The 24,947-nt window shown below is 28.3% G+C and overlaps 2 protein-coding genes across 4 annotated transcripts in view; both read right to left on the bottom strand.

The window, feature by feature from the left end:
- Positions 1 to 1,035: 1,035 nt before the first annotated feature.
- LOC123302176 lies at positions 1,036 to 14,683 on the bottom strand. The gene is made up of 5 exons (XM_044885005.1): positions 14,605 to 14,683; positions 4,911 to 5,045; positions 2,577 to 2,683; positions 1,746 to 2,513; positions 1,036 to 1,479 (listed from the first exon to the last, which is right to left on the bottom strand). Exons 1-5 carry the CDS (start codon positions 14,645 to 14,647, stop codon positions 1,246 to 1,248), a joined length of 1,287 nt encoding a protein of 428 aa, XP_044740940.1. The 5' UTR covers positions 14,648 to 14,683; the 3' UTR covers positions 1,036 to 1,245.
- Positions 14,684 to 23,078: 8,395 nt separating this feature from the next.
- The window catches only part of LOC123302082 (kin of IRRE-like protein 3), a 363,766-nt gene continuing 361,897 nt past the window's right edge, over positions 23,079 to 24,947 (bottom strand). For all 3 annotated transcript variants that reach the window (XM_044884866.1, XM_044884867.1, XM_044884865.1), the window contains 2 exons: positions 23,831 to 23,999; positions 23,079 to 23,236 (listed from right to left, as the gene is read on the bottom strand). In XM_044884866.1, the coding sequence (XP_044740801.1) occupies positions 23,094 to 23,236; positions 23,831 to 23,999 (312 nt within the window). In that variant the 3' untranslated portion in view covers positions 23,079 to 23,093. The remainder of the gene's footprint in view (positions 23,237 to 23,830; positions 24,000 to 24,947) is intronic.

Genomic DNA, 24,947 nt, shown 5'->3' on the forward strand with positions numbered 1-24,947 from the left:
ACGCTTGTAGTGTAAAGCTTCCTTGTGTTTCCACCATCAAATTTTAACAACTTTTAGTACTACGCTATCTTAAATCTTAAATTAAGTGATGGGTCCGTTATAAATCAATTTTTATGAAGATAAAAATTTACACACACAAAAAATATTGTTGAGTAAGAGCATGGACCTTCAAAAAAGTTTATGGTAAGTATAAAATATTTATTCATGAGGTCCAATAAGTCAAAAAAATCATTAAATGTCTTTAAGTGATGAATCAAAATTACATAACACTACTTTAACATTTCTTAATAATTAAAAATGCATTTATAAAAAAAAAAAAAATATTATTACAAAATCAAAGAACAGATAAAAACAGAATATTTTGTTACATAATATTTCAATTCTTACAAAACATTATGTTATTCAAATCAAAAGAGATGAATTTTTATTGAAGGGATGCTGTCTGACATGAAGTGGGGGCTATCACAATTATATTAGAAATAGGGGAATTCATCCCCCTTAAAACGAAAAAAGTAGTGGAAAAGAAAGCTTAAAGGGGTAATATTTATAGTACGATACCCCCTTCTTATTCTTATGTCACTATGCATTAAACAAAGACAACGATATCACTTGAAGAAAATTTAAAGAAAAATCATATCATCCTTTATTACATACTTTTTTCTTTGTCATGAAAAAAACACGATGTTTTTCAAATACTTTTAAAATACTTCGTTGAGAGTTCACTGTTTTCACACTAGAGGCGGTATATACAAGGTAGAAAAACTGTATCAGTTATGAAGCTTATATACATTGAGTGACATCTGTTGGTGTAAAAATAAAATAAAACACAGTAATTTATAAAAATCGCTTTCGAATTTCTTTTTATTAAAAAATAATTAAACAAATAATAAATAATTAACTTAAGTTAAACTTTTTCTCTAAAAAAAATTATAAAATTTGTTTGAGCAATGATTAACAACAAAATTCATTCTTCATTCGCTACCTAATTTTAATAACTATTTATGGGGGGTGTTGGAAATCATTCTGATCGCTACCCCCCGGCTTGAGCACACTCTATCCGTAACTTATCCGTAAACCGTGGAAGACAAAATAATCTAAGAAAAAATGGCCATTTATAATTTATTATATATGTATAATATATTTTTTGTAACTAGATTTTTGGTTTATGAGTCCTATTTAAATGGCTAGACACAAAACAGGGGTGGGGAGGTAAAATATTACACTAAATTTATTTGGAAAATTTTTCTAATTTTTTTCACTTGAATCTTTTTTGATGGATGAAAAGAATGTCAATGCTTTCATTAGTTGATAACTCTTCGAGATTGGTATATTGGAGTCGTACAGCGATTTTGAATTCTTGCAATCAACATAGAACCACCAATTACATTTTAAAATTGTTTGATCGAACAGTGTAGACTCAGGACATAGAAAACTTTTCATTATTAATCCGTCGTCCGTTAAAGCGCATACGTGGAAAACCTGTGGAAAAACACAAAAATGTATTATTTTAAATATCCGGAAAATTTTGACCAGCAATGGATGGAACAAATAAACGCTTTTGACGAAACAATCGTACTTTTGGCACGAGTGAGAAATTCTTCAAAAGTCAGATTTTTCGGTGTAAAATTTTCAAGTGTGAGTGCAACGTATCAAACAACTCAAAACTTCGCAATCCAAGACACCGATTTTAATGATAAACCCTACGTGTTATCGTGGTAAATTTGAATGGCTTCGTGACAACTTACCATACATCCTAAATCTTCATCCGCGTATAATCCTGGAAAATGTTTTTGGTCTCCACAATAGAAAGATGTTTCTGGTAATTCCACACGCGATACAAAGTTATCATCGAAATTTTTATCATATCCAACTGGATAATATTCTTTGGGTGCGTTCATGACTTTACTAGATGTTGTCGAGTAATGTTTATTCGCGGTAGCTGCTACTCCACTTCGTACGGGATTGATTTTTGTAGTTAAAGGAGCTTGGGTTGTGGTAGTCGTTGTTGATGTAAGCGCAGCAGAAGCTTGTTGTGCAGCAATAAGAATTTGTTTTCGTTTCAGCGCCTCTTTGCGTGCAATTATATCCAATTCTGCCGCGGATAATCCGTTTAGATTTAAATCGGATGAATTTGTAGTCATAACACGTTGTAGCAAATTATTCGCTGACAAATGGTTAACTTTTGTTTCCGTGGCAACTTTCTCATTGGAATGCTGGGCAGAAGTGTATGCATTCACAACTGATGCAGGCATTGCATGGAACTCTGGAATGGGATCAACTGATTGTTTCGATGTAGTTTTCGTGGCTGTTGGTCGTATTGCCGATCCAATAATTAATTTTGGATCGAGTGCCGGTGGGATTGGTTTGAACGGAGGCGTGGTACTTGAAGTCGTTACCTTCTTTTTAATAACAGGTGGTGTTGTTGAAACAATCGCGTTGCTGCTTTGCACCGAACGATCTGTTTTGACCTTAGTTGGAGGATTTTGGACATTTTGCACAACTATTCGATTATCCTGAAAAAGATTATCACATTAGCTTAATAATAAGACACACATTTATTAGAAAGTGATCCGAACCCTTTTCTGTGCAGTCTGAGCAACACGTCCCGAACTTGATCGACGTTTATTTCCTTCCAAATTTGATAATGATTCATTGAAACCCAACTCATCGCCTACGGAGAAACCTGTAAACAAAACCGTAATTGGAATAATCGAGCACGGTATTTTGTTGACAAATTTTCCTAACCACATGCGATATTAATTTTCACCGTGCAATCGAAAAAAAAGTATATTGTAATGAAGAAGGGGGCGTGAGGTGTGAAATGAGAGTTAGAAATTAATAACATATCAAATAATATAACATTGCCTTAATGCCCGTTCAACCTTAATTAATATATGTATTAAATGGTTGTAAAAACAGTTTGGTGATTTTAAGCGAATGTCATTATGACCGATTTGGACTGTAAATTTGGAATATACATAAAAAGAATTGATTGCAGGCTATGCAGGTATTATTAAAATATGATATTAAACACCTGAAACAGAACACCTTTAACCCGATGGTAATTACTGCACTGTATAAATAAAATATAAGTAATGAGATAGATTATGAAATGTACAATTAAAAATAATTTCAATACTTGTTAAGTTGTTATAGACTTACGAATGTAACCTGTGTGACCCCGCAATTACAATTCATATTTTGAACAAGTTTCTAGAAAAAAAATAACCCAACCCCATTTAAGTGTAATAAACTTTTTATTCTTTGTCATTCAATTTCAATTGACAAACATATTTAATATTAATAGTACAGTCAAAGATGTGACAAAAAATGGCTAACCAAAGAAAATGAAGTAAACCGCTCACTTTGTGCTAAAACCTGATATAATGTGTTTCTTAAGTGCTAAATATCATTCGTAAATCATGAGTTATTTGCTCAAATTTTTTTATTTGTTAATAAAAAATAACTTAATTAATAAATAGGCAACTTGTATTACCTATACGTTATACACGTAGCCATTAAAAGCACTAATCTTATACATGTATAACATATAGGTAATACTAGTTGCCTATTTATTGATTTTTTAGTCAAGTATAATTTATTGTTTATTAAAAAATAGAACCATTTGAGCAACTAACTCATGGATTACGATTGATATTTGACACCTAAGAAAAACATTCATTTTCCATAATCACATCTTTGAAGATAACATATTTTAAAACATTGGATCCAATCGTGAAACGGACACGTTTTTTTCGTTTTTAGGATTAAAACTATGAAAAATTGGTAACAAATCGCTATTTGTCTCTTCGATACGACTTTTTAAAAAACAAATATTTATTATACAAATACTTTTTTGATACAACATTCAAACTTGCTATGCCTAAAGTTTGAACGAACAAACAGCCAGACCACTTACGATACCAAAAATTTATGGTACTGAACCCTAAACTACCGAATTGCAAATTAAGAATATAGTCAATAAATAATCGGTGACAAAAAATTACGTAATCTATAAATTTTTGATAATTTTGAAAAAATTTGTGTGTTAATAGAAATAAAAAAACTGGTTTGAAACATGTTTGGATCAGTTTTTTTTTAAGTAGAGAGGATTCAAATTATAGATTTGTTGTTATTTTTATTTGAAACACATATTTTCAAGTTCATTGTCCGATTCAAAATATAAAAATATTGTTGAAATGTAGGTCACAACTCACAAATATCAGTACATGGGTATATGGTGAGTATCATCGTGAGCATCGTGGGCATCGTGGAGTCAGTAAGAATCAGAATCCGATCCAAGTTTGTTGACATGTTTATGTTGTGTTAGTGTTAACATAACTTATAAATCTTTTTCCGTTTTAATTAAGTACGTATTGACGACAATAAAAACAGTTCTTGATAACGAACGAACACTGAACTGAACAAATAGTCATAGTGAGCGACGCGACCTTTCAATTCACGATTCACCTGCTGATCTGAAGACCTACTTAGTTCTTCAAAGAATCACAATTAAATACATTACATTCATTTAAATATGTGCCACTTATTTATTTTATTTATACAATAATTATATTATTTATTAATTATTTATTAGAAATGCCACACAATTTTAATCACTACAACCAATGTCAAACTACATTCACACAAAAAATATATTTCTTACGCCAAGAAAGTTTTCTTGTCACAAATCAATTTCTTCTTGCTCCAAGAACTTTATTGATTTAAGAAAGTAAATATTTTAGAGCCAAGAAGAAATTCATTGCATCAATTCTTTTTTCTGTGTATTCATGATTTAAATTGCGAAAAACCAAGAAAAATTCACCCATGGAAAAAAATAGTGTTAGTTTTATTAACGAAAAAAAAGAGGATTTTGTTTTGGTTTTTTTTTAGAGTTAGGATTATTTTACCTAGACCTACGTGAGCTTTCACACCACCAAGATTTCGTACTCGAAACAAACCAGATTTCTTAAAAGCGCAGTTGAGTATTATACCAAAATCGGACTCCAACACACAAGTACTGTTTACCACACTAGGACCAAAACCTGTAATCAATATAAAGTATGTCATGTCCCTATTTACAATATGCCATTGCCAGGATTCCACTCTCTTTGTTTTTCTTTTTTGGTAGAAAGTAGAATACCTAACAACGTCTAACGTCCAACGTCTTTGTCAATAATTCAAATTCTAATTGATTTTTTAGTAGATAATACAAAGGAGATTAAAAAATATCTCATTTGTTAGTTTTTTACATCAAAATATTTTTTTTGTTAATAGGAGAAAAAATATAAAATACAGAAAAGAGATAACAGAAGTAATTCAAGCAATACAATTTAGTTAAAATTTATTAATTTTGTTAAATCTACTTAAGAGATTACACTGAAAAAAAGGACTAATACTAGTTACAAGGAAATATGTTCTTAACAACATGATACCAAGTAAGTATTTACTTGCTATATTTTATGTCTGTGTACAAAGATTACAATTTATACTTTAGATGATTACTAGTGTCATCTGTAGTATTACCCTTATCAAACGAAAAACATCCCTTATTCAAACAATCACCCTTTTTATTTCACCTACTCATCAAAAGATGTCATTATACTGTAAAACATCACAACCCTATATTAAATCAATAGATGTAATTTTAACATCCGTTTAACATTTATTTAAAAATATCCCCTTAATAAAACAACCATTATTCTTAGCTATAATGCTCTTCTATAGATGTCAGCACTTTCTACTTTTATTTAAAAACATCCCTTGTTTGGACAATTACTATCTTAATTCAACAAATCATAAACAGATGTCATTGTAATGTAATAATTCAACAACCCTTATACTATAATTGTAAAATCACCCTACTTAATATATTTTAATATTTCATCCATAGATAACAACATAATAAGCATCCCTATTTTGTAATTTAACTATTTGTAAATAGATGGAAATATAATGTAATATTCATCCCTTATTTTAGTTTAAGAAACCAAATATAGATGTCGATAAAAGATATAAAAAAAGCTATTGATTTTTTATTCACTACAGTCACAATTCTTAACGTTTAACTTCATAATTTAAATTCATCAACAGATGCTATTATCAATACTATAATACAACCCCTAATTTAGTACAAAAACCAAAATATAGATGTCAGTTGAACAGTTCTCGAATATAGCGCCACTGTTTAGTTAGAAGTTACTTTATAATTTATAGTTTACCGACGTAAAGAACAAGCTTCGTAGTTTTAAATTTAGTTTACGAAAAAGTTTTTTTGTTTATTTAAAAAAAGTCGAATAAAAACGATTAAAAATTTTTGTTGCCACAAGGAAAATTTTTATTTCAAGAAAACATACTTGATGTTCCAAACAAATTTTTCTTGATTAAAGAAACCCTTATTTTTTCCGTGTATATCTTTTAAAAAATAGAATATCTTCTTAGACGCATTTCCAGATCCCAAATTGGATTACATAACAAATAAAGATGACTTAACCAATGAATAAATTTCATTTATGAATGAAATGTCATAAAAACACAATAAATAGTGGGATATTTCATAACATTTAAACAAATTAACAAAATTCTTAAATTTGTTTTTAAATATTAATTATTCACATGTGTTTTAGTAATTTGTACAATTATAATTAATTCTTTTTTAAAACGTTTCATATTCATCCACGAGCGTATACTTAATATTTTGTTCTTCAATTATAAGTTTTTGGGCGCTGAACTTGTCTCGAAAAAATTATCGTTACAATTCAATAATTTTTCGATCCCGAAATCTACTGGAAAAAAATAGGTATTGAACAGAATATCAATAATGATTAGAATCTGATAAATATAATACGAGAATGGCCTCAAAATCATGTAATTTTACAAAATAGTTCATTGTTAAGTCATGTAAGTGTTCGTTGGCTAGGCTAGGCTAAGTTAGATGTACTTGTAATGTTCATGGGAACGAATTATTATAATTTAAAAATCTTTATTCAATTCTAATAATAATATTATTATTAGAATTATTAATATTAATATTTGAAATAGAATTATTAGTTTTTTTTTTTAAATAAAATTGCATGATGCAAATTGGTTTTTGCTACTTGTCAAGTCAACTGGAACTGAATTAATAATACCTAATGTATTTATTTATTTAAAAAAAATAAAAAAATTCAAATTATTGTATTTGTATTTTTTTAAACCAAGTATTGGCCGCTCCAGCAATAATAAATTTACTGTAATTTATATAATCATAACATACATAATTATTCATAGATGTCAGATTAAATACCAAACGCACTATACCGTTATATACAGTAAATAAAATTCTATTGTGAACCAATATACCGATCGAATGTGTAATCATTTATTTATTTATGAAAAAAAGAAATCTTAAGAAAAAGTCCTAAAAGCTGCTTTAGAATAATTGCTCTAATTAAATAAAAATAATTAAGCAAGAACCCGTGAACTTGTTGCAACTCCAACGCATACAAAATAATTAAAAAGAATTGAATGCGTTTAAAGCATATTATTTTTATTTAGTTGTAAAGTAAAGTGAAGACATTAATGAAATTAAAATGAAATTTAACATGAAATAATAAATGATTTAAAAATGAATTTTCTAATTTAACAAATTAACAAATACAAGGACATCTTTAATTTTGAATAGGTAGGTACTCTAGTCTAATAGATACATGAACGTTAACTTGTATATAATATTTAATACCTGTTTATATATCATATTTGTAATTGTATAGGGTCTTTCAATAAGAGTGATACTTTTTAAAATTTGCATAACCTATACCAAAATTTTGTTGGTAACATTAATATTTTTAAGTGTTACAAACATGCGACCAAACTTAGTATACCTTGATATAGTTTATATATAAAAATCTTATATCATAGAATTGATGCGATTGGAAAATTTCGTCATTAAAATTTAAGCGAGTAAAAAAGCTATGGACATTTGAAAGATGTTTTGTGCACAAGTGCATAACAAAACTTCAATGGCTGAGCTTCAAAATAAAGATATATACAATGAACTTTGATACATTGAGCTATTTTAAAAAGTATCACTCTTATTGAAAGACTCCATACTTATTAATGAACAAAATAGCTGATAGCGTTCATTCAGTTGTACACAACTACATAGGTATTAGGTATTAAGTATTAGGTACTGCTACTTAAGTATACATACATGTATATTACTTTACTTAAATCATTTTTAATTTTAAATAATATTAAATACCTACTTTGAACACATTCCATTTCTGTTTCTATTCTCTACAAATACAACTAACCTAACTTTCTACACATTATTTTATTTTTGTCTATTATTGTGCATGAATTTTACCTACAGGGTGTAACCACTACATCGTCAGAAAAAGTACACACAATAATCAGAGTTATCTTTTGAGATACATAAAAAAATTTGGAGCTGACAGAAAACACATATATCCTCCGTGGGATAAACAACAAAGCTCTATAAATATGAAGTTCAGAAACATTTCCTTTTGGATCGTCTTGCCCATTAAGAGTTTTGATCAGAATGCCAGAATCTACAATTTCGCCAATATTAACAAAAACCGAGACTATTCCCCATAAGATGTTTTGGGAGTGTTTTAAAATAGATTGCTTGTAAATGTTTTGTAGGACACTCAATATTTATGCATAGAAACATAGATGATAAATTTTAATATTTATTGTTAATTAACTGTAATATTTTAATTAGATTTAAAAATATTACAGTTGAAGTAATACCTTTTAACAATGCAGGCTCGGACTTTACTTATTTATATTGAAACTTTTAATTTCAATGAGCTTTTAATTATTTATAATCACTTTCTTAAAGTGGTTCGGCTGTTTGTCAGCTTTTACGATATTTTTAGAACATTTACGTCATACAAATTGCCTAGTTGGCTAATTACGTTACAAATGAACTACTTTAAACAGAATAATTAAAAATTTGATATGCGTTTCAGTTTTAAATATACGTCTTTAAAAGTGTATTATTAGTAATGTCTTTAAAATTTGAGTAATCAATTTAGCTTAAATTTATTTCTCTATTTCAGTACAAAAAAACTTGCATCATAGTCTTCTTAAAATAGAAATACCGGATTTGAATCAGATATATTTACGGATGAATGATTTATACTTGAATACTGATATGTGTCCGTATGTGTCCGTTATCAAATGTTTAATGATTGTTTAGTGTAGATGTGATTATGAAAGTCTGTTTCAAAAGACTACTCACTCGAGCTCGAGCTCGACTCGCAAAAACAAAAACAAAAAATGAGTTAAATTGAAAACAAAACAAAACAATGTAACTGGTTGATGTTGAGACATTCAAGAACTTGTTTTATATACATCTCTTTTTAATCAATAAGAGATATGAATATTTCAAAAACGACCTAGTAAAAAATTTGTTTTTATACCATGTATACATGTAAAATATATCAAGGTATACTATGTTTAGTCCTAAGTTTGTGACTAGACAACACAAATATTGATGCTACCAACAAAATTTTGGTATAGTTGTTCATCATCACCTAATTAGTCGATTTCCGATTGTCCGTTTATCTGTCTGCCCGTCTGTGGACACAAGAACTTAAGAACGAAAAGAGATAGCATGCTGAGATTTGAAAATTTTCAGGTAGCTTCAACTAGTGACCTTGTAAAACATTCTCGAAAAACAGGAAAAAATTAAATAACTTTCGGAAATTTTCGAAAATAATTGTGTTAGTTTTTTAAACTCTTTTAATTTATAAAAAAATAATGCAAGCACTAATATTCAACACTTTCTATACAGGGTATTTCAATAGTTAACTTAGTCAATTGTTTGTTTTCATTTTTTTTAAACTTATTTAAATATCAAAAATGAATCTTTTATGGTTATTTCTTTTTAGAAAATATTTTCATTTCTACTACACATTATTTTTGTTTTTTTAAAAATAAAACTTGAATTTATGTTTATTTAATTAGCTGAGATGTAGATTACCAACTTTTTTGTTTTCTAATCCAATTTTTGAACTTTCTTTAGCTATATACTTGGACTATTTTGACAGTATTTCATTTGGATTATGGTCGACAGTTTGGCCAAATTCAGCTGACTTATTGACCCATATCAATTTACAATGTCCACAAAATGTTCGTAAAAAAACTACTAATTGAGTAATTAATAATTATTGAAAACAAATGATATGAATTATTTTTAGTCAAGTTTAGAATACAAATATTTAGAGCGTAATATGCAAATATGAAAATACGTAATTTTTTTATTTTAAAACAGTTTTTATTTTAATGCATCGTTGAATGCATTTAATCACTATTATTTACATTTTTTGAGTAAAATCTAATAATACATAGAATGCTTGAATACTTCGTTTTACTTCAACCATTTTCATCGATATCTTTCCGAAAGTTATCGAAAGTTTCTGTTTCGCCAACTTTTTGGCACTTCCATCAATTTCCTTAAGTTCAATTAAACGAAAATTTCATTGTAATCAAATCGATTTTATAATAAGAAGCACATAATTAGAGGAAAATATAACTTCAGTAAAGTAGCTCAAAGCTGGTCATTCATTTATTTAAGTACTAATTAGTTAAATAAGTAAGTCCGTTATTTAAATTAAATTGATTGAATTGAATTGCACAATATTGAATGAATTTAATGACGGATGCATGTTTTTAGTTTTAGTTTAAAATAGGTATTTAAATTTAATAGTTCTTTAAAACGGTGCAGGTGATATGAATATGAATTATTATTAATTTTTTATTTATTATAATAATAATAATAAACACATAAACACACAACTTGATGTCTAAAATACTTAATGTGTAATACTTTTACATCCTAACAAGGTCGTATATCCATCCGTCCACAGTCCTCAGTCCGCAGTACACGTCAACAGACAATTCGCTCTTTCTTAACTGTTTACATCCAAAATAATTTCAATTTTAAGTTTTATTTTGTAAAAGCCAAATTGTCTCCTAATAAAGCGAGTAGGATGGCATTAACTTGTAACACTAAAAGATTTTAACTTCTAAAATGAACCCCTATTTTAGTTAATGGATTCGTGTTCATGGTCTTGGTTAGAATAAATAAAAACCAAAAACCAGAAATAAGTAGCAAAAATATTTGATTGTTAGTGTTAGATGATTTGAATGGCATGGCATGACATTTAAGATGTAGAAGTCGGTGTGAAGGTGTTAAATCAAAGACTAAATAGCTGAAGTGTAAAACCAACATTTATGGCTAGGAATTGTAATTACAGTAATCATAGTTCACAAAGATGTAAACATGCTAGTTAAACAATTAACTAATTTAGCTATTTATCTCTATTCTATTCTATTCTCTAATATCGGGAAGTAAAATGTCGTTTTCATTTTAGCGGTAGCGGTAAGTTAGGTACTCTTACATCTTTGTCGACATTCAAAAACTTTTATATCTACAATTAATTCAGTTATTAATATTAAGTATGAAGTACTATTCATTTATTATTTTGATTTACGTTTTTATAAAATTTATATCAGTGCTGGATTTAAGAAAACTGTGCTTTGTGCGAAGTCATAAAAATCATTGAAATCCACGATATTTCACTATAAAAATGGCGGCCTAGAAGATGGTTCATGCTAAAGACACTTTTTTGACACTAACTCAACCGATTTTCAACACTCTAACTCAGTTTAGAGATGGCTGTGGAATAATTATCTTTGATAGTAAAATGTCACTAGGAGCTTAAATAAAAGTAAGATATTAGATAAGATAAAATCACTAAAATGATCAACAGGCCAGCTCCAAAATAAAAATTGATCAAATTCTAATAAAAGAATCATTTCACATTAGAATTAGTCTTCCGCCACTGATTATTTATTATTATCTAATAAAAGTATGAATTCTATTCTGATTGACGTTTTGATAAAATTTATAGTAACAGGTAAATTTATTTAATGGAAAGTTGACAAATTATGAATTTTGAAATGGAACTTTCTCGGATTTGAGACGTTTCAATCATTTATTTTATCTACAATTATTATTAATTTTAATACTATTTTAATTAATACACCATATTTCTTATTAATATATTTTAAATTAATGTATACTTTTTTAATTTGCGTGTTTGCAAAAATATTTTTATCACTTTCCTTATTTTTAAATGAAATCATTTCACTATAACGACCACTGATCGAACACTGAGTTATCTATTGCATCATAAATGCATTTTAATTGATCCTATTTTCAGGTGTGGATCAATAATTTAGAAGTTTTTGGCAAGTATTTTCTGGAATTTTTATGTACTTTTCTAGAAAGTTTCACAAAATCACTAGTTGAAGTTTCCCTAAAAAAACAACATACTTTTTTTTTATATAGTTTTGAAGAAAATGGACACCAAAGTTTTTTCCTAAGTTGCGACCTTACGGGTAAACAGTGATGTTTAAGAAAGAATGCTTCAAATAAAAGTTGATAATTTTTTTTGTAAAGAATAACTTTCACAAAAACATTCTATGTCTAATGGTTTACAAGATGAATACTTTTTGATTTGATTGAAATACCAAAAAAATTTCTTTTTTCGAAAGTCGAAAAAACACGAAAATGTAGAGTAATACTTTAGCTAGAACTTTATTTGATGCATATTTTTTTGTAATTTGTAAAAAACTTATTAAAACGTCCAACTACCCCCCAAAGGGAGTTAAGTACAGCCAAATAAACAAATAATAAATAAAATTTCAAAGATACATTAATTTTTTCTTTATTACCATGATATTCTATTTAATTTTATTGAACTATTAAGGAAATGAACATTTACAACGTTAAGGCCAGAAACCGTTTCAAAAACAAATGGTTTTCCATGTTTCTATGGAACTCCTATACTTTGTACATTCAAATATCTTGAGTGTTATTTACCTTTATAAATTATAATAATTAAATCAAGTATTGAAACATTTGCTTAATAAAAAATAAAATAAACAAAACAGAGCCGCATTAGATAGAAAATTTGTGAAACTTATTTGGCTTTGTGAAAACATTTCTGTTCAAAATATATGAAAAATGGAATACCTAATAGTTATCGTACTTTCGAATTTCAAGTCAGTAGATTTGAAAAAACCTTAATGAATTTTTTTCCAAATTTCACCTTATTTTAGTGATGAATGTTTCAAGTCAAAGACTAGTTATTTTTATAAATTTTAATTGAAAATTCAGCGTTTTCGTGATTCAGTGGTTTTTCCAATTTTGAAATTTTATAAAAATTTCGATTGAACTTAATCAACTTACACACCTTGTAAGTTGTACACGATTCAAAATGTCAAACTCAATAATAAATAAAATTATTGTTAATTATATCCGTGTGTATTTAAAAACTTTCATCGCTTGATACTATCTTAGTCATAAAAATTTTTATTCATTACATCACCAAAATTTTTACAAACGACATCCTTGGCATATAAAATCTAAATTTGGAAAAACACCCACAAAATATAATACCTACTTAATATAAAAAAAAACCCAATATTTATTTGGGGCAATCCTTCTCTGGCCAAGTAATAAATTGTCATACGAAGGATTGCCAACATAAAATACTTTTCATGAATTTATTAAGTTAAAAGTTTTCCCATCCAGTGTGCCATTAACTATTTGAAAGTTTCTTGAATAATGTTTCGAAAATTTTATGATCAGCAAAGTAGTAAAAAATTAATTTGTCTACAGTTTATAATTTGACCATTACTGTCTTAAAATATAAGCGACTGGGGAGCAAAATTGAGCTTAAATACCGAAAATGCTGTTAACAGTTTAATCGTAAATGGTTAATTACTTAACAATTATTTAAATTAATAATTGTTAACTTCCCGCTATGAAAATTGAAAATTTTTCAAACTTTAAAACCTTTTCCTTTTCAAAAATCCGTTTTGAGGTCCTAGGAACTTATTTTAAACCATTTCTAGATGATGTATAATGGCTTAATCGATCGAATTACGGCATTCTAAAAGGTTCTACAAGGTTTATTATTACTGAAAAAACGAGTGATTCATAATAATTGTATATCGAAACTTTATTCATTTTATGTAAAATTTCGGTAATGGGGCGGCATTTTTCACAACAATGGCGCATGAAGCTTTATTTCGTTAATTGTACACAAGATCGAAAACTTTTGTGGGGCTTGTCCATCTATTTTGACCATCTAAATTCGATACAGCTTATCAAAAAATAAGAAGAGAATAAATGAGTACTAAATTGGAGCAGGCCCGTAGAGACGTAGGCGCAGTCGCAGCCGCAGCCGCAGTGCAACGCAATTAATGAATACCTAATTACTCATAATATAACATAAATAATGAAAATCAAGTTTGTATAGATATTAAATTAACCTTGGTACACTTATTAATAAATGAATGCTAACTAAAATGTACTTAGTTTATTGTCCAAGAGATTGTATTTAAAAAAAAAGTAGTTGCCTTAAAGGCCAGTCACAATTAATTATTATTAAATGAATAAAACATTTTTTTTTTTAAATCATACATTATTTAAAAATTGGTATCAATGTTTACACAACCGCCCTTGACCCCATTTTACCCTACACATTAATTGTTAACTACCCTCTTGTTGTGTTTACGTACCGTTAAGTAAATACAAAGTTGCAAAAATCCAAGCAAATTTCATTATTAATCCAAAAAAATTTACGAACTTTTCACTAAAAAAAAATTAATAATAAAAACACATTGTTTGAAATCGGCACCAGTTTTTAATGTTTTGAATGAAATGAAGAGCACTTAATACTGAACTGAAGAACACTGTAGTGGATGGTAGATGAAGGATTGTGGATTGTGGACTTGCGGTTCTGCGGTTCAACGTTACGCTTACGATACGACTGACTAAGTATGAATAAGTCTATTCTGATTTTAGAGTCAATCACTTGGTTCTGGTACTGAAGCCAAGCCGCAATGTAAGTTGTAAGTTGTAAGTTGACTTAAAGTATGCTAAAGAAAGTTTTCAAATTATTATTTTATTTGTATTGCTATTGACTATCATATTCATATTCGTATACCTAACTGTTTTATTGAATCCCACTCTTTTCTCAAAATCATTTAACTTGGGTTGTGTTGTGTATGGGTAAAAGACATTCATCTAGTATTCATCGGCAGTGCACTTTAGAAAATTATTTAAAAACAATATTTATAACATCAAAAAACCCCTAGCTCGGCAGTTTACATAGCGATTTTAACAGTCGGGACCCATTCAAATCTACACCGACTCGAATTTTCACAATAATGGATCCCGACTGTTAAAGTCGCTATGTAAACTGCTAGACTTGTTTTTTTCCATATTATTGCCATATCTTCAGTAGCACTCATAAGGTTCATACAAATCGATTGACGTCACAATATGGCGTCTGGTGATCACCATATTGAATTTTCATTACTGCCGTATCTTCAGTAGCTCTAGCAAGGTTAAGACAAATCGATTGATGTATAAATCATCAAAATCGGACGACACGTTTGGCCTCTAGGATGCCACATAGGAAAAAGCATAGACTGATAAAATTCGTTACATGAACTCTTTTGAGGGAGTGAATTGAACATTTGTATAATTTTCAAGAATGATTAGCAGTTTGAGACGGGTTTAAACTGAGTATAGGTAAGAGACACGGACACATAGCGTATGGTGTTTGAGTGTTCCAATTAGTTTGTTTTTTTAATTGTTGGTGGTTGTAGTGGACTCTGACTCGCGTACATCTGATTTTTTTAAAATAATCATATCGTATTAAATATGAGAGGTACTCATAATCATTTCATATGTATGTTACATGAGTGTACACAGAATTTCTAAAAAGTAACAAAAAAGCTGATAAAAAAAATTAATGTTTACAACATATTAACATACTTTGCGTCGCGATAACATTTCACTTTTGTAATTTCGTTTTTCTATTTTGCATATATGTTGCAATCAATTTATTAATATCACAAATTTTTATTTTATTTTATGTAAACTTGTTGGAACTATGTTACTTATCGCACGTTATAATTTGTTTGCTGGTTGGAAAGTAAAACCAAAGACTGTGCAACAATTTAAAAAGACCCCAAAATCCAACGATGTGCTACCCAAGAGACTAAAACTTTTTTAATCGATTCAGGTTGCCATTAATTTTGAGAATATTTTTAAAATAATTTACAAACTGTCTATTTATATTTTTTATCCAAAGTTTATGTTTTTAATTCAAAAAAATGAGTTGTAAGTTATCAGAAGAATTCATACCTCGGAAACCATTTATTTAATCTTTCAAAGAATTAATTTTTGAATTTTTTGAGTCAAATTGACCTTATAAACTGAGTTTTGTAAAATTCCGAAACCAAAAACGATTGGCAAATACTTTCTGAGATAAAGCAATAAACAAAAAAAATTTCCTGATTTTTCAAAGAGGTTTCACAGCCTTTATTTCCTGTAGAGATGTGCAGCATAAAATAATTACTTACAAACTTTGTATAACTCGAAGTTGACTATAATGGAAAGCTCGAGCTTTTTTATTTCCCCGAAAGATTTCAATTCACATTGTTAACAACAAAATCAATTCTGATGTAACAATAAAGCTTTATCGCTTGTCGCCACTTTTTCATACATATTTCACAAATGTACACTCAGAGGGCACTAGCTTATTACATTGTTTTCAGGTGCTCTCTTGTGTTGTTATTTAAAGTGTGTAATAGAAATGCATTGCTTTGTTATATTCACCGACAGATGACTAATAAGATTTGTAATCAGAAAGTCATACTCACCAAAATATTTGCAGACCACTAACTTTCTGATAACAAATTTCTAATTTTTGATTTTCGAAGTGAAACTTATACTTTTTATTTTACCTATCAAGAGCTACTAGTAGAGGAGTAGTTCACACTACAAAATGGAGAGTTCGTATACGTAAATAAAAATAACTTTCTAGTATGTATCTGTATTCTTTGTTATTAAAAGTTCACAGTTTCACTAATAGATGGCCAAAAGAATAAAAATATTCTGTATTCTGTTCAACACCAACAATACAATTCGTATTCTAATTTTTCTTTATTGATTTTTACCAACAATTGAATATTTATAGCCATCTATTTTGCAAATACAGAACTAAGTTTGTTTGAGACAAAGTGTAGTTAATAAACGAATAGATGGAGTTAACTTTCCTACACGCAAATATAACATTATGTAGTTAGTTACATTACAAATCGATTCAAACACGCAATCGTATATTTAAAAATATATTGTTATCAATTTATATTGAATCGAACCCATAAGTCAATTAGAAAATACTTCTATATGCCTGTTCAAAGTAAAGATTGGAATTCTACTAAACCTACTAAATAATTCATGCTAATAATATTATTAAAAATTACCTGCAACGTCCCACGTCCCACGGTGGGTGAACTATTCGATCATATAATACCTACGTAAAAATACCTATACACAAAGAAATATAGTAGAATTACTATTTTCCTGGATTTTTTGATGGCATTCTGGAATATTAGGTATTGTCGCATTTGATAGTTTCTTACAATAATATCCCCTAGTCCATTCGTCTTTTGTAAGATTGTCGATATATCGTTATATTTCGAAATAAACGAGAAAAATTGTCGGAGTAATTCAGAAATGTATTTAAATAGAAAAGTTCAAGCATAAATACAAAAAAGTGACTTATTTATGTTTTCAATCGAAAAATGCGAAATGCTCATTACGCGAGTGCTGACAGGTTAAACACTTAATGTGAGTGTTTAGATGAGAATTCCGAATTTATTCCGGGCTACTGTAATATGGTGTAATACATTTAAAAACAAAATCAAAATTATAGTATCTAAACAATGTCAGGTTTTTCAAATGTTGGGAAATAATAAAATAAAAAAAAGTGAAAACAACAAATGAAAATTTTTTATTTATCTTATACCATTTTTGTAGTTTTTTAATTTTTCATCAAAAATTATTTTTTTATTTAATAAATATTTACAATTCTTAATAACGTGGTGACGTATTATTTAATTTAATAGAATTAATTTAAAAATTAATAAATAGTCACATTTAAAAAATATACTTGGAAAAACTGGATTGGGACGTAGGTCAAAGGCTTACGGATTGGTTACCGGGCTACCATTTGAAATTTGATTAAAAACAAGTATTATTTCAATTTCATGAAAAATCGACCAATTTTTTCGGCCAGTTGCAAATATATAGTAGACGATAAGTTTGTCGTTAACTGTAAACTTTGAATATGGAATTTGAATAAAAGAAAACACGGTTTGGCAGGAAAATCACCCACTGATTTGAAAATTTTAATACTGATACATGCATCTTGATATCTTCTTTCTTCTTGTGCTCTTCTTTCTTCTTGAATAATCTTCTTTTTTATTTAAAAATTTTTGAAAACATGCAAAATAAAAATGAAAAACAAAAAATAAAATTTGTAAGGTTTCTTCAGTCTTCAGGCTTCAATGTTCTTCATTTTCAAAGTACAAAAAAAAAATGTTCAATATTTTATTAGACTTTATTTAATTAATGAATTAATTAAGTTACATTTAATTCTTCTTAGTTACTAATTAAAACAACATAGTTTCTTTTTAATTTTATTTAAGTAAATATATTTTGGGTAAAAAGTGGTGCCATTACCTGCCATATTTTATTCGAATAATTCTGGTTGGTGAATACTCCTGAAACTGTTTAACTCAAAAATATCCAGTCAAAATTCATTCAAGTGGAAGGAGCAGGGAGCTGGGATGTTTGTGAATGGGGCCTTATTTCGGAATAAAAATCTATAATCAATCAACTATCTTCCCTACAAATATGCAAATTTTAATTTTCACATCTGCAGAATTTTCACTGGAGAGCAAGGAGGGGAAATTTTATTATATTTATATACATTCAAGTTTTGTTTTTTTAAAGAAAATTATTCAATTTTTTACAAAATGGAAAAAATGATCTTTTTCAGCGGGCTATACATTTTTCATAAATTTTTTTTTATGAAAATACACTTTTCTTGGATGCCAGATTCATATTTTCTAATTATTTTTTTCTCAAAATTAACAATTTTATAAAATATTTTTTGTTTGAAAAGATCAAATATTCTTTTATCCTTTTTTTTACCACATAGATCATATATATATATTTTTATCTTTTTTCTTTGTTTAATTCTAACAGACAATATAAAAATTTTGAAAGAGAAAATAATGCTCAACTATATATAATAATCATATATTTTTAAAATTATCTATAAAAGATATTTTAATTCAAAAAACAATTGCGCATGTGCGCATTATATATATATCTTATTTCTGCGCATCACATACATATTAGAATGTTTGAAACAAAAATTTATTTTCATCAGCTGCTTCAAGTTTTCTGGACTTGAATACGATTGAATCGATTATAACGATAAACCGGTTATTATGACGAATTGGCTTGGATGAAATACATGCCGGTTATAGTGACAACAGCCATTGTGTACAATCATAAGTCAACATCAATGACTATTTTATTGGAATCATTCAAAGGAAATTCCCGTCGCTTTTAAAGGTACCCTAACCAAACATTTTGGTGTTCCAGTTTTTTGTTGAACGAACTTTCATTTCTCTGTGGAAGTTGATTTTCGATGAAAGAGTCACTAAATTAGCTCCAAGTGGCATTTCTCTCAAAGTCCAGATAGATAAAAGGTACATATCACTTATAACGACATTTTCCAATTCAAATATCCAATGAAAATTTGAAACATCTGCATTAATTTGAAAAAAAATCATCTAATTATTTTGCGTTTATCGTAAAGATATTTTCGTTGTAAAATTTATCTTCACGAAAGTTTGATTAAAAATTTTTTTTACATGATGCTTAATCCTTGTTTCCATCGGCAGTGCTAAGTTCGGTTGTGCAAAATTTTCTGTTTTGAGTATAATAAACAAATAATATACTTTGAGCTGCCAATGTGGGTCCAAAAAAAATTAGTACCTTTTTTTTAATAACTTAGCCATATTAATTGGCAATGACTAGAATAATTAGTTTTTTCTTCATTTTTTTTTATAAAATCTAATAATCACATAAAACTTAATTGGGTAAAAATTACAATTAAAATTTAATCATTAAAATATTGGAAAGATTTGCTAATTAATAATTAATAACTAATTCAAATCCATTCAAGAAAATTCTTAAATTGTTTCCCTTGTCGTCTAAATCCTGAACAAAAATTCTTTCTGAAATTAAGTTGTTTTTAATTTATTTTTCTCAAATCTTTTTCAAATCAATTGATAATATTCTCATATGAGGTGTTTCAATGGGTTCTTTAGGTTTCTCAATGTTTTTCCCCTTATAGTTATAGCGTTGATCGGGGAAAAATGGACACCCATTGTCTTTCAAGCCTTTCCAAAATTTAAACATGATGTAGATATCAAAGTTTTTGTTAAATCATTTAAATTTTGAAGTTTTTTTTTTTTGCTTAAAACAATTTTTCACGTCAAAATTCGTTAGGAAAAAATGTTGAAAATTTGAAAGGTTTTCAAAATTCAGGGTAAGTTTGGGAAGGAACTTTCATTTACAGAATTTTCTTGAGCTGATTGTGTAAACAAATAATATTAACTTTTATTTAAAATGGAAGTCATAGAAAAACTTAGAACGAAAATTGTTTTTTTTTCTTTTGAAATAAAAAAACAAAGAATTCGGTTAAAAGAAGGGTTTAAATAACAGGATAGTATTCAGGACACTCTACATTTTCAATTTTCAATGTAATAAAAAACCGGTTAACTGTGTGATATTGTGGACTAAGATTGTTTAAGGTTCCGTAGCAATTAAACATTTAGTAAACCGTTCTCGAAGAGTTTAACTATCCTCGCGGACATTTCTTTTTAATTTGTACCTAGGATTGGAATCCATTTTGAAAGATCTGTAAGCAAAATACGATTTAATTTGTAATCAATTTTCCTCTACGAAAACTTTTATATTCGAGATTTTTGTTTTTAGGAAGCTTGAATGTCCTGAAATAATTAAACATTTTCGGAATCTCGTGACAGAAAAATATTTGGCTATGAAAATTTTCGTATTTTAAAAAGTTGGTAGCTGTGTCCTTGACAAAAGTCTTTCGATTTTCTTTCGATACTGAAATTATTGTCACATAGTACACCCCGGTTTAACGATAGAATATAAGTTAAAGCGATTTCGTTTCATGATTAATGGAGTTTAAATTTTGACTACGGAATCTTAAAAGAGAAACAAAAATATGTATTTGATATTAACGAAGAATGGATAAATTTAAAAAAGAAGAGCATAAGAGCCAGGAAGGTGTGGGGGAGAGTGGGGAATGGGGAATGGGTGGGTTTAAGTTAGAACGGGGCTTAGAAACCAACGAAATGAAATTGAAAAACCAAATCACTTGTAATCTTCCACAAAAAGATTTGTGTATCAGTAAAATAGTATTCACTATGTATATATATATATAATTTTTTATTATTCTAGAAATTTTTCCTTATATACTTAATTTTATTATTTACACATTTAGGGTTCATGAAAATTTTCAGACAGTCTTTTAAAATTACATCGAATTGTGGAGATAATTTTAAAAAACGTTTTCAATTGTGATGGGGAAAATTACATTTACACACAGATTCAATTTTTATTTTAATGGAGACAAATTTTCTCTTTTGAGTCCACATTATGTGTTTTTTTTTGTTTTAAATCGCACCATTCTTTTTTCTAAATAAATTTCGGTTTGAAATTCATTTAGAAAGTTTAACTTATTTTCTAAATTTTCTTGATTTCTACAAGTTGTGAAATTTTAAATCTTTACATAAATTTATTTATAAATATATTTATATATATTTTGGTATATTTTTCAATAATTTTTTTGTCATTTTTATTTCAGGTGTGTAATATATTTACAGGTAGTTTAGTTTAGGAATGATTGGAAATCAAAATTGGCCAAACACGACCATTCAAATACGACCATTTTAACAATTCAAACAGTTACTCGTTTTAATTTATTTTGAATACAAATTCATGCCTTTAAATAGCTCTGAATAGCCAGGAAATCATACATTTTATGGGATTAGGAAGGAATTTTCTCAAAAATCGTGTCTATTCTCTGATTAGTTGCTTGGTATTAGAAAGCCCCCTCTTGAAATTATTGAAAACCCAGTGATGTTTGAACCTTTTAAACGCCTAATTTTGTACTTTTCAGTGAAAAGTTATTCAGAATCTAGTGTCATTAATAAATCTACATTGAGTAAAATCCCATCGGAAAATCCCGATCGAAAATTATTTTTATTGTATTCAAAATATATTCGAGGTACTCAAAACTTTGAAGCGAAAAAATTCTAATTCAAAATTTGAGATGTGAACTAAGCAGCTGTTTGTTGCATACTAATCAAACTTGCACATTTGTTGTCACAAGACTCTACTCTAAAAATTTTTGATTAAATCCAAATATTAAAACTAGTTAAAAAATTCAATATTTGAGTTTGATAGTAGATTTTTGGGAGTATTTTTCATAAGGTTTGATTCAAACCTTTTCTAATAAAATTTCGCTAAAAAAATTTCCAATCATTCTCCCAATGAAAAACAGTTATATTTGAATAAATATTTTTTGTTCACGTGAAATTCCATACAGTTTGTTAAATTCTTGAGGAATGCGGTGATTGATGAATGAACATGGGCATGGGCATGGGCATGGGATGCAAACATTTCATCCACAAGTAGGTATATGTATGGAAAACACAATTGGAGCATTTTTTGCAAACAACTATTTGGTTACTTTTGTGTATGAGGACTAGGTCAACAAGACGGGGGTTGGGATGGTTTGGGGGGATGATTTTTTTTATTTTGATTATTTGAATATGATGTATATTATGTAATTTATTTTTTTTTTTGAATTTTTTCTGTTAAAAATTATGTTTTTCTTAACATAGTAATCGATTCGATAATCAAAGAACTTTGATTGAACCCGTTGTAGATTGAATCAGATCGTTAATCGATCGATGTCGATTAAGTTTATAAACTTTTTAATAAATAAATAAATAAATAAATAATATATGAATTAAGTTTATTTTATAAATTTGGTTTAAATTCAAAATAAATGAATGAATTATTGAAAGTTGATTGATTATCTGAAGTGTTCGATGGAACTCAATTGTAAGTGTTTGTATACATTCGTGTAGAAATATAATATTATGATTAGTGCTAAAATATTTAGGGAACTGTTTGACAATCCGGCAGAACCGGTTTGCATTGCAGCTGGCCGTTCACCTAGAAAAATAAATTATTTACGTCAAACACACATTCATTCATTCATCTGTGTTTGTTAGGCAGGCCCGTAACTAGGGCATGGCTAACGACGCACCCGCCACCGGCGCAACAGAAACTGAGGTGCAAAACAAAAAGTATTTTTTATACGTAATAGAAAAAGATATATTTTTTTGATAACACAGGCAAATTTGATCCGATCTTCGCTATAAACCCTCGTTACGGCTCTGGTTTTAGGCAATTCTCAAGAAAATAGGTTTTCTCATTATTAGTATGAAAGATACAGTTGAACGGCATTCAAGGAGCCCGTAACTATGCTTGTTATATCTGATACTTGTTATAAGCGATATAAAATTTCATTTTTCTGGATTAATTATCATTTGAGAGAATAAAAGCCAATTTGATGATGCTTTCCTCAAAAAATATACTTTTCAGAAGAAAAGTGAAACCCTGTCAAAAGAGAAGCTGAAACACTAAAGGTTCGGGTTGCTCCTAACAAGAAATGCCGTTCAATGTTCTATCAAATTTCAAAATTGATATAGAATTTTCAAAGAAACGTATTTTCTCAGGAAACTAGCTACAGTGATATTCACTTACCGTTAAGTACATGTACTCGAACAGTGGCAACTTCAGCATTCGATGGACTACAAGAATATTTGCCAGAATCTGACAAATCAGCATGTTGAATCAGTAAAAAACTTGTTGTAATTTCTCCTTTTTCAGTAATCACGCTAACGCCACCACGGGTTGAATCGTAACTAATTACCTGTAAAGATAAAATAATAGTTTAGAGTTATGTTGATTAGACTGCAAAAATGGTAAAAATATTTCTAAAGACATACTTCTAATAAATATAATCAGTAAATTAATTCACAAAAAGTTATAAATATAAAAATATAGTTATTAAAAATCAAATAAATGAAAATGTTTTAGATCAAAATATCCGATTGAATTTTATTTGGTTTTTTTTCCTAAATAAAATATCCGTTCGTAAGATTATCTTTCCCATTCCAACATACTTAAAAATACAACAAACACAATGCTCAAAATGAAAGAAAAATACAGAACGCATCCACTATCACATAATTGATGTCTAGGAAGTTAGCATCTCACAAAAATAAATAACATAGTTCGAATAGTTCTTCAGAGATATTAGCAACAGGAGTTCCAATGAAAGTCGAAAGACTGTAAGAAAAAGTATGTTGTAATATATTTGTGGATTTCGATGAGATGCTAACGGACAAGTTTGGTATTGATAGTAAAATTAACAATGTGGTAGCCACTACATTTATAGCCGGGTAGCCTATTTTGTGTCGATGCTTTATTTCAGGCGGTTTTATCTTATCTCGTGGTTTTTGTATGAATTAATAAACAAAATGATAAATCCGTAATCTAGACAAAATATTGCAGTTTTAAGTAGCTAAAACTAATGCAGTATATGCCTGACACATGTGATACTGCATTGACTCGTCCGCCATAACTATTGCTATTGTCAGGTACTATTCCTTCAATGGGTACTCTCTCCTATATGGCTTGTTCTTGATTTGAACTGCTAGCTTCACAGACATACATAATTGTGGGATAAAAATCGATAAATTATTTATTTTTGTGATACAAGCCACACAACTCACAACTCACAACTCTGCAACGATCTCATCTCTGAGAATGATGGTAATGTCTCGTCTACATAGATTTGGGGGTTGCTTTTATCTAT

Source organism: Chrysoperla carnea, chromosome X, assembly GCF_905475395.1.
Source record: "Chrysoperla carnea chromosome X, inChrCarn1.1, whole genome shotgun sequence".
Taxonomy (NCBI): Eukaryota; Metazoa; Arthropoda; class Insecta; order Neuroptera; family Chrysopidae; genus Chrysoperla; species Chrysoperla carnea.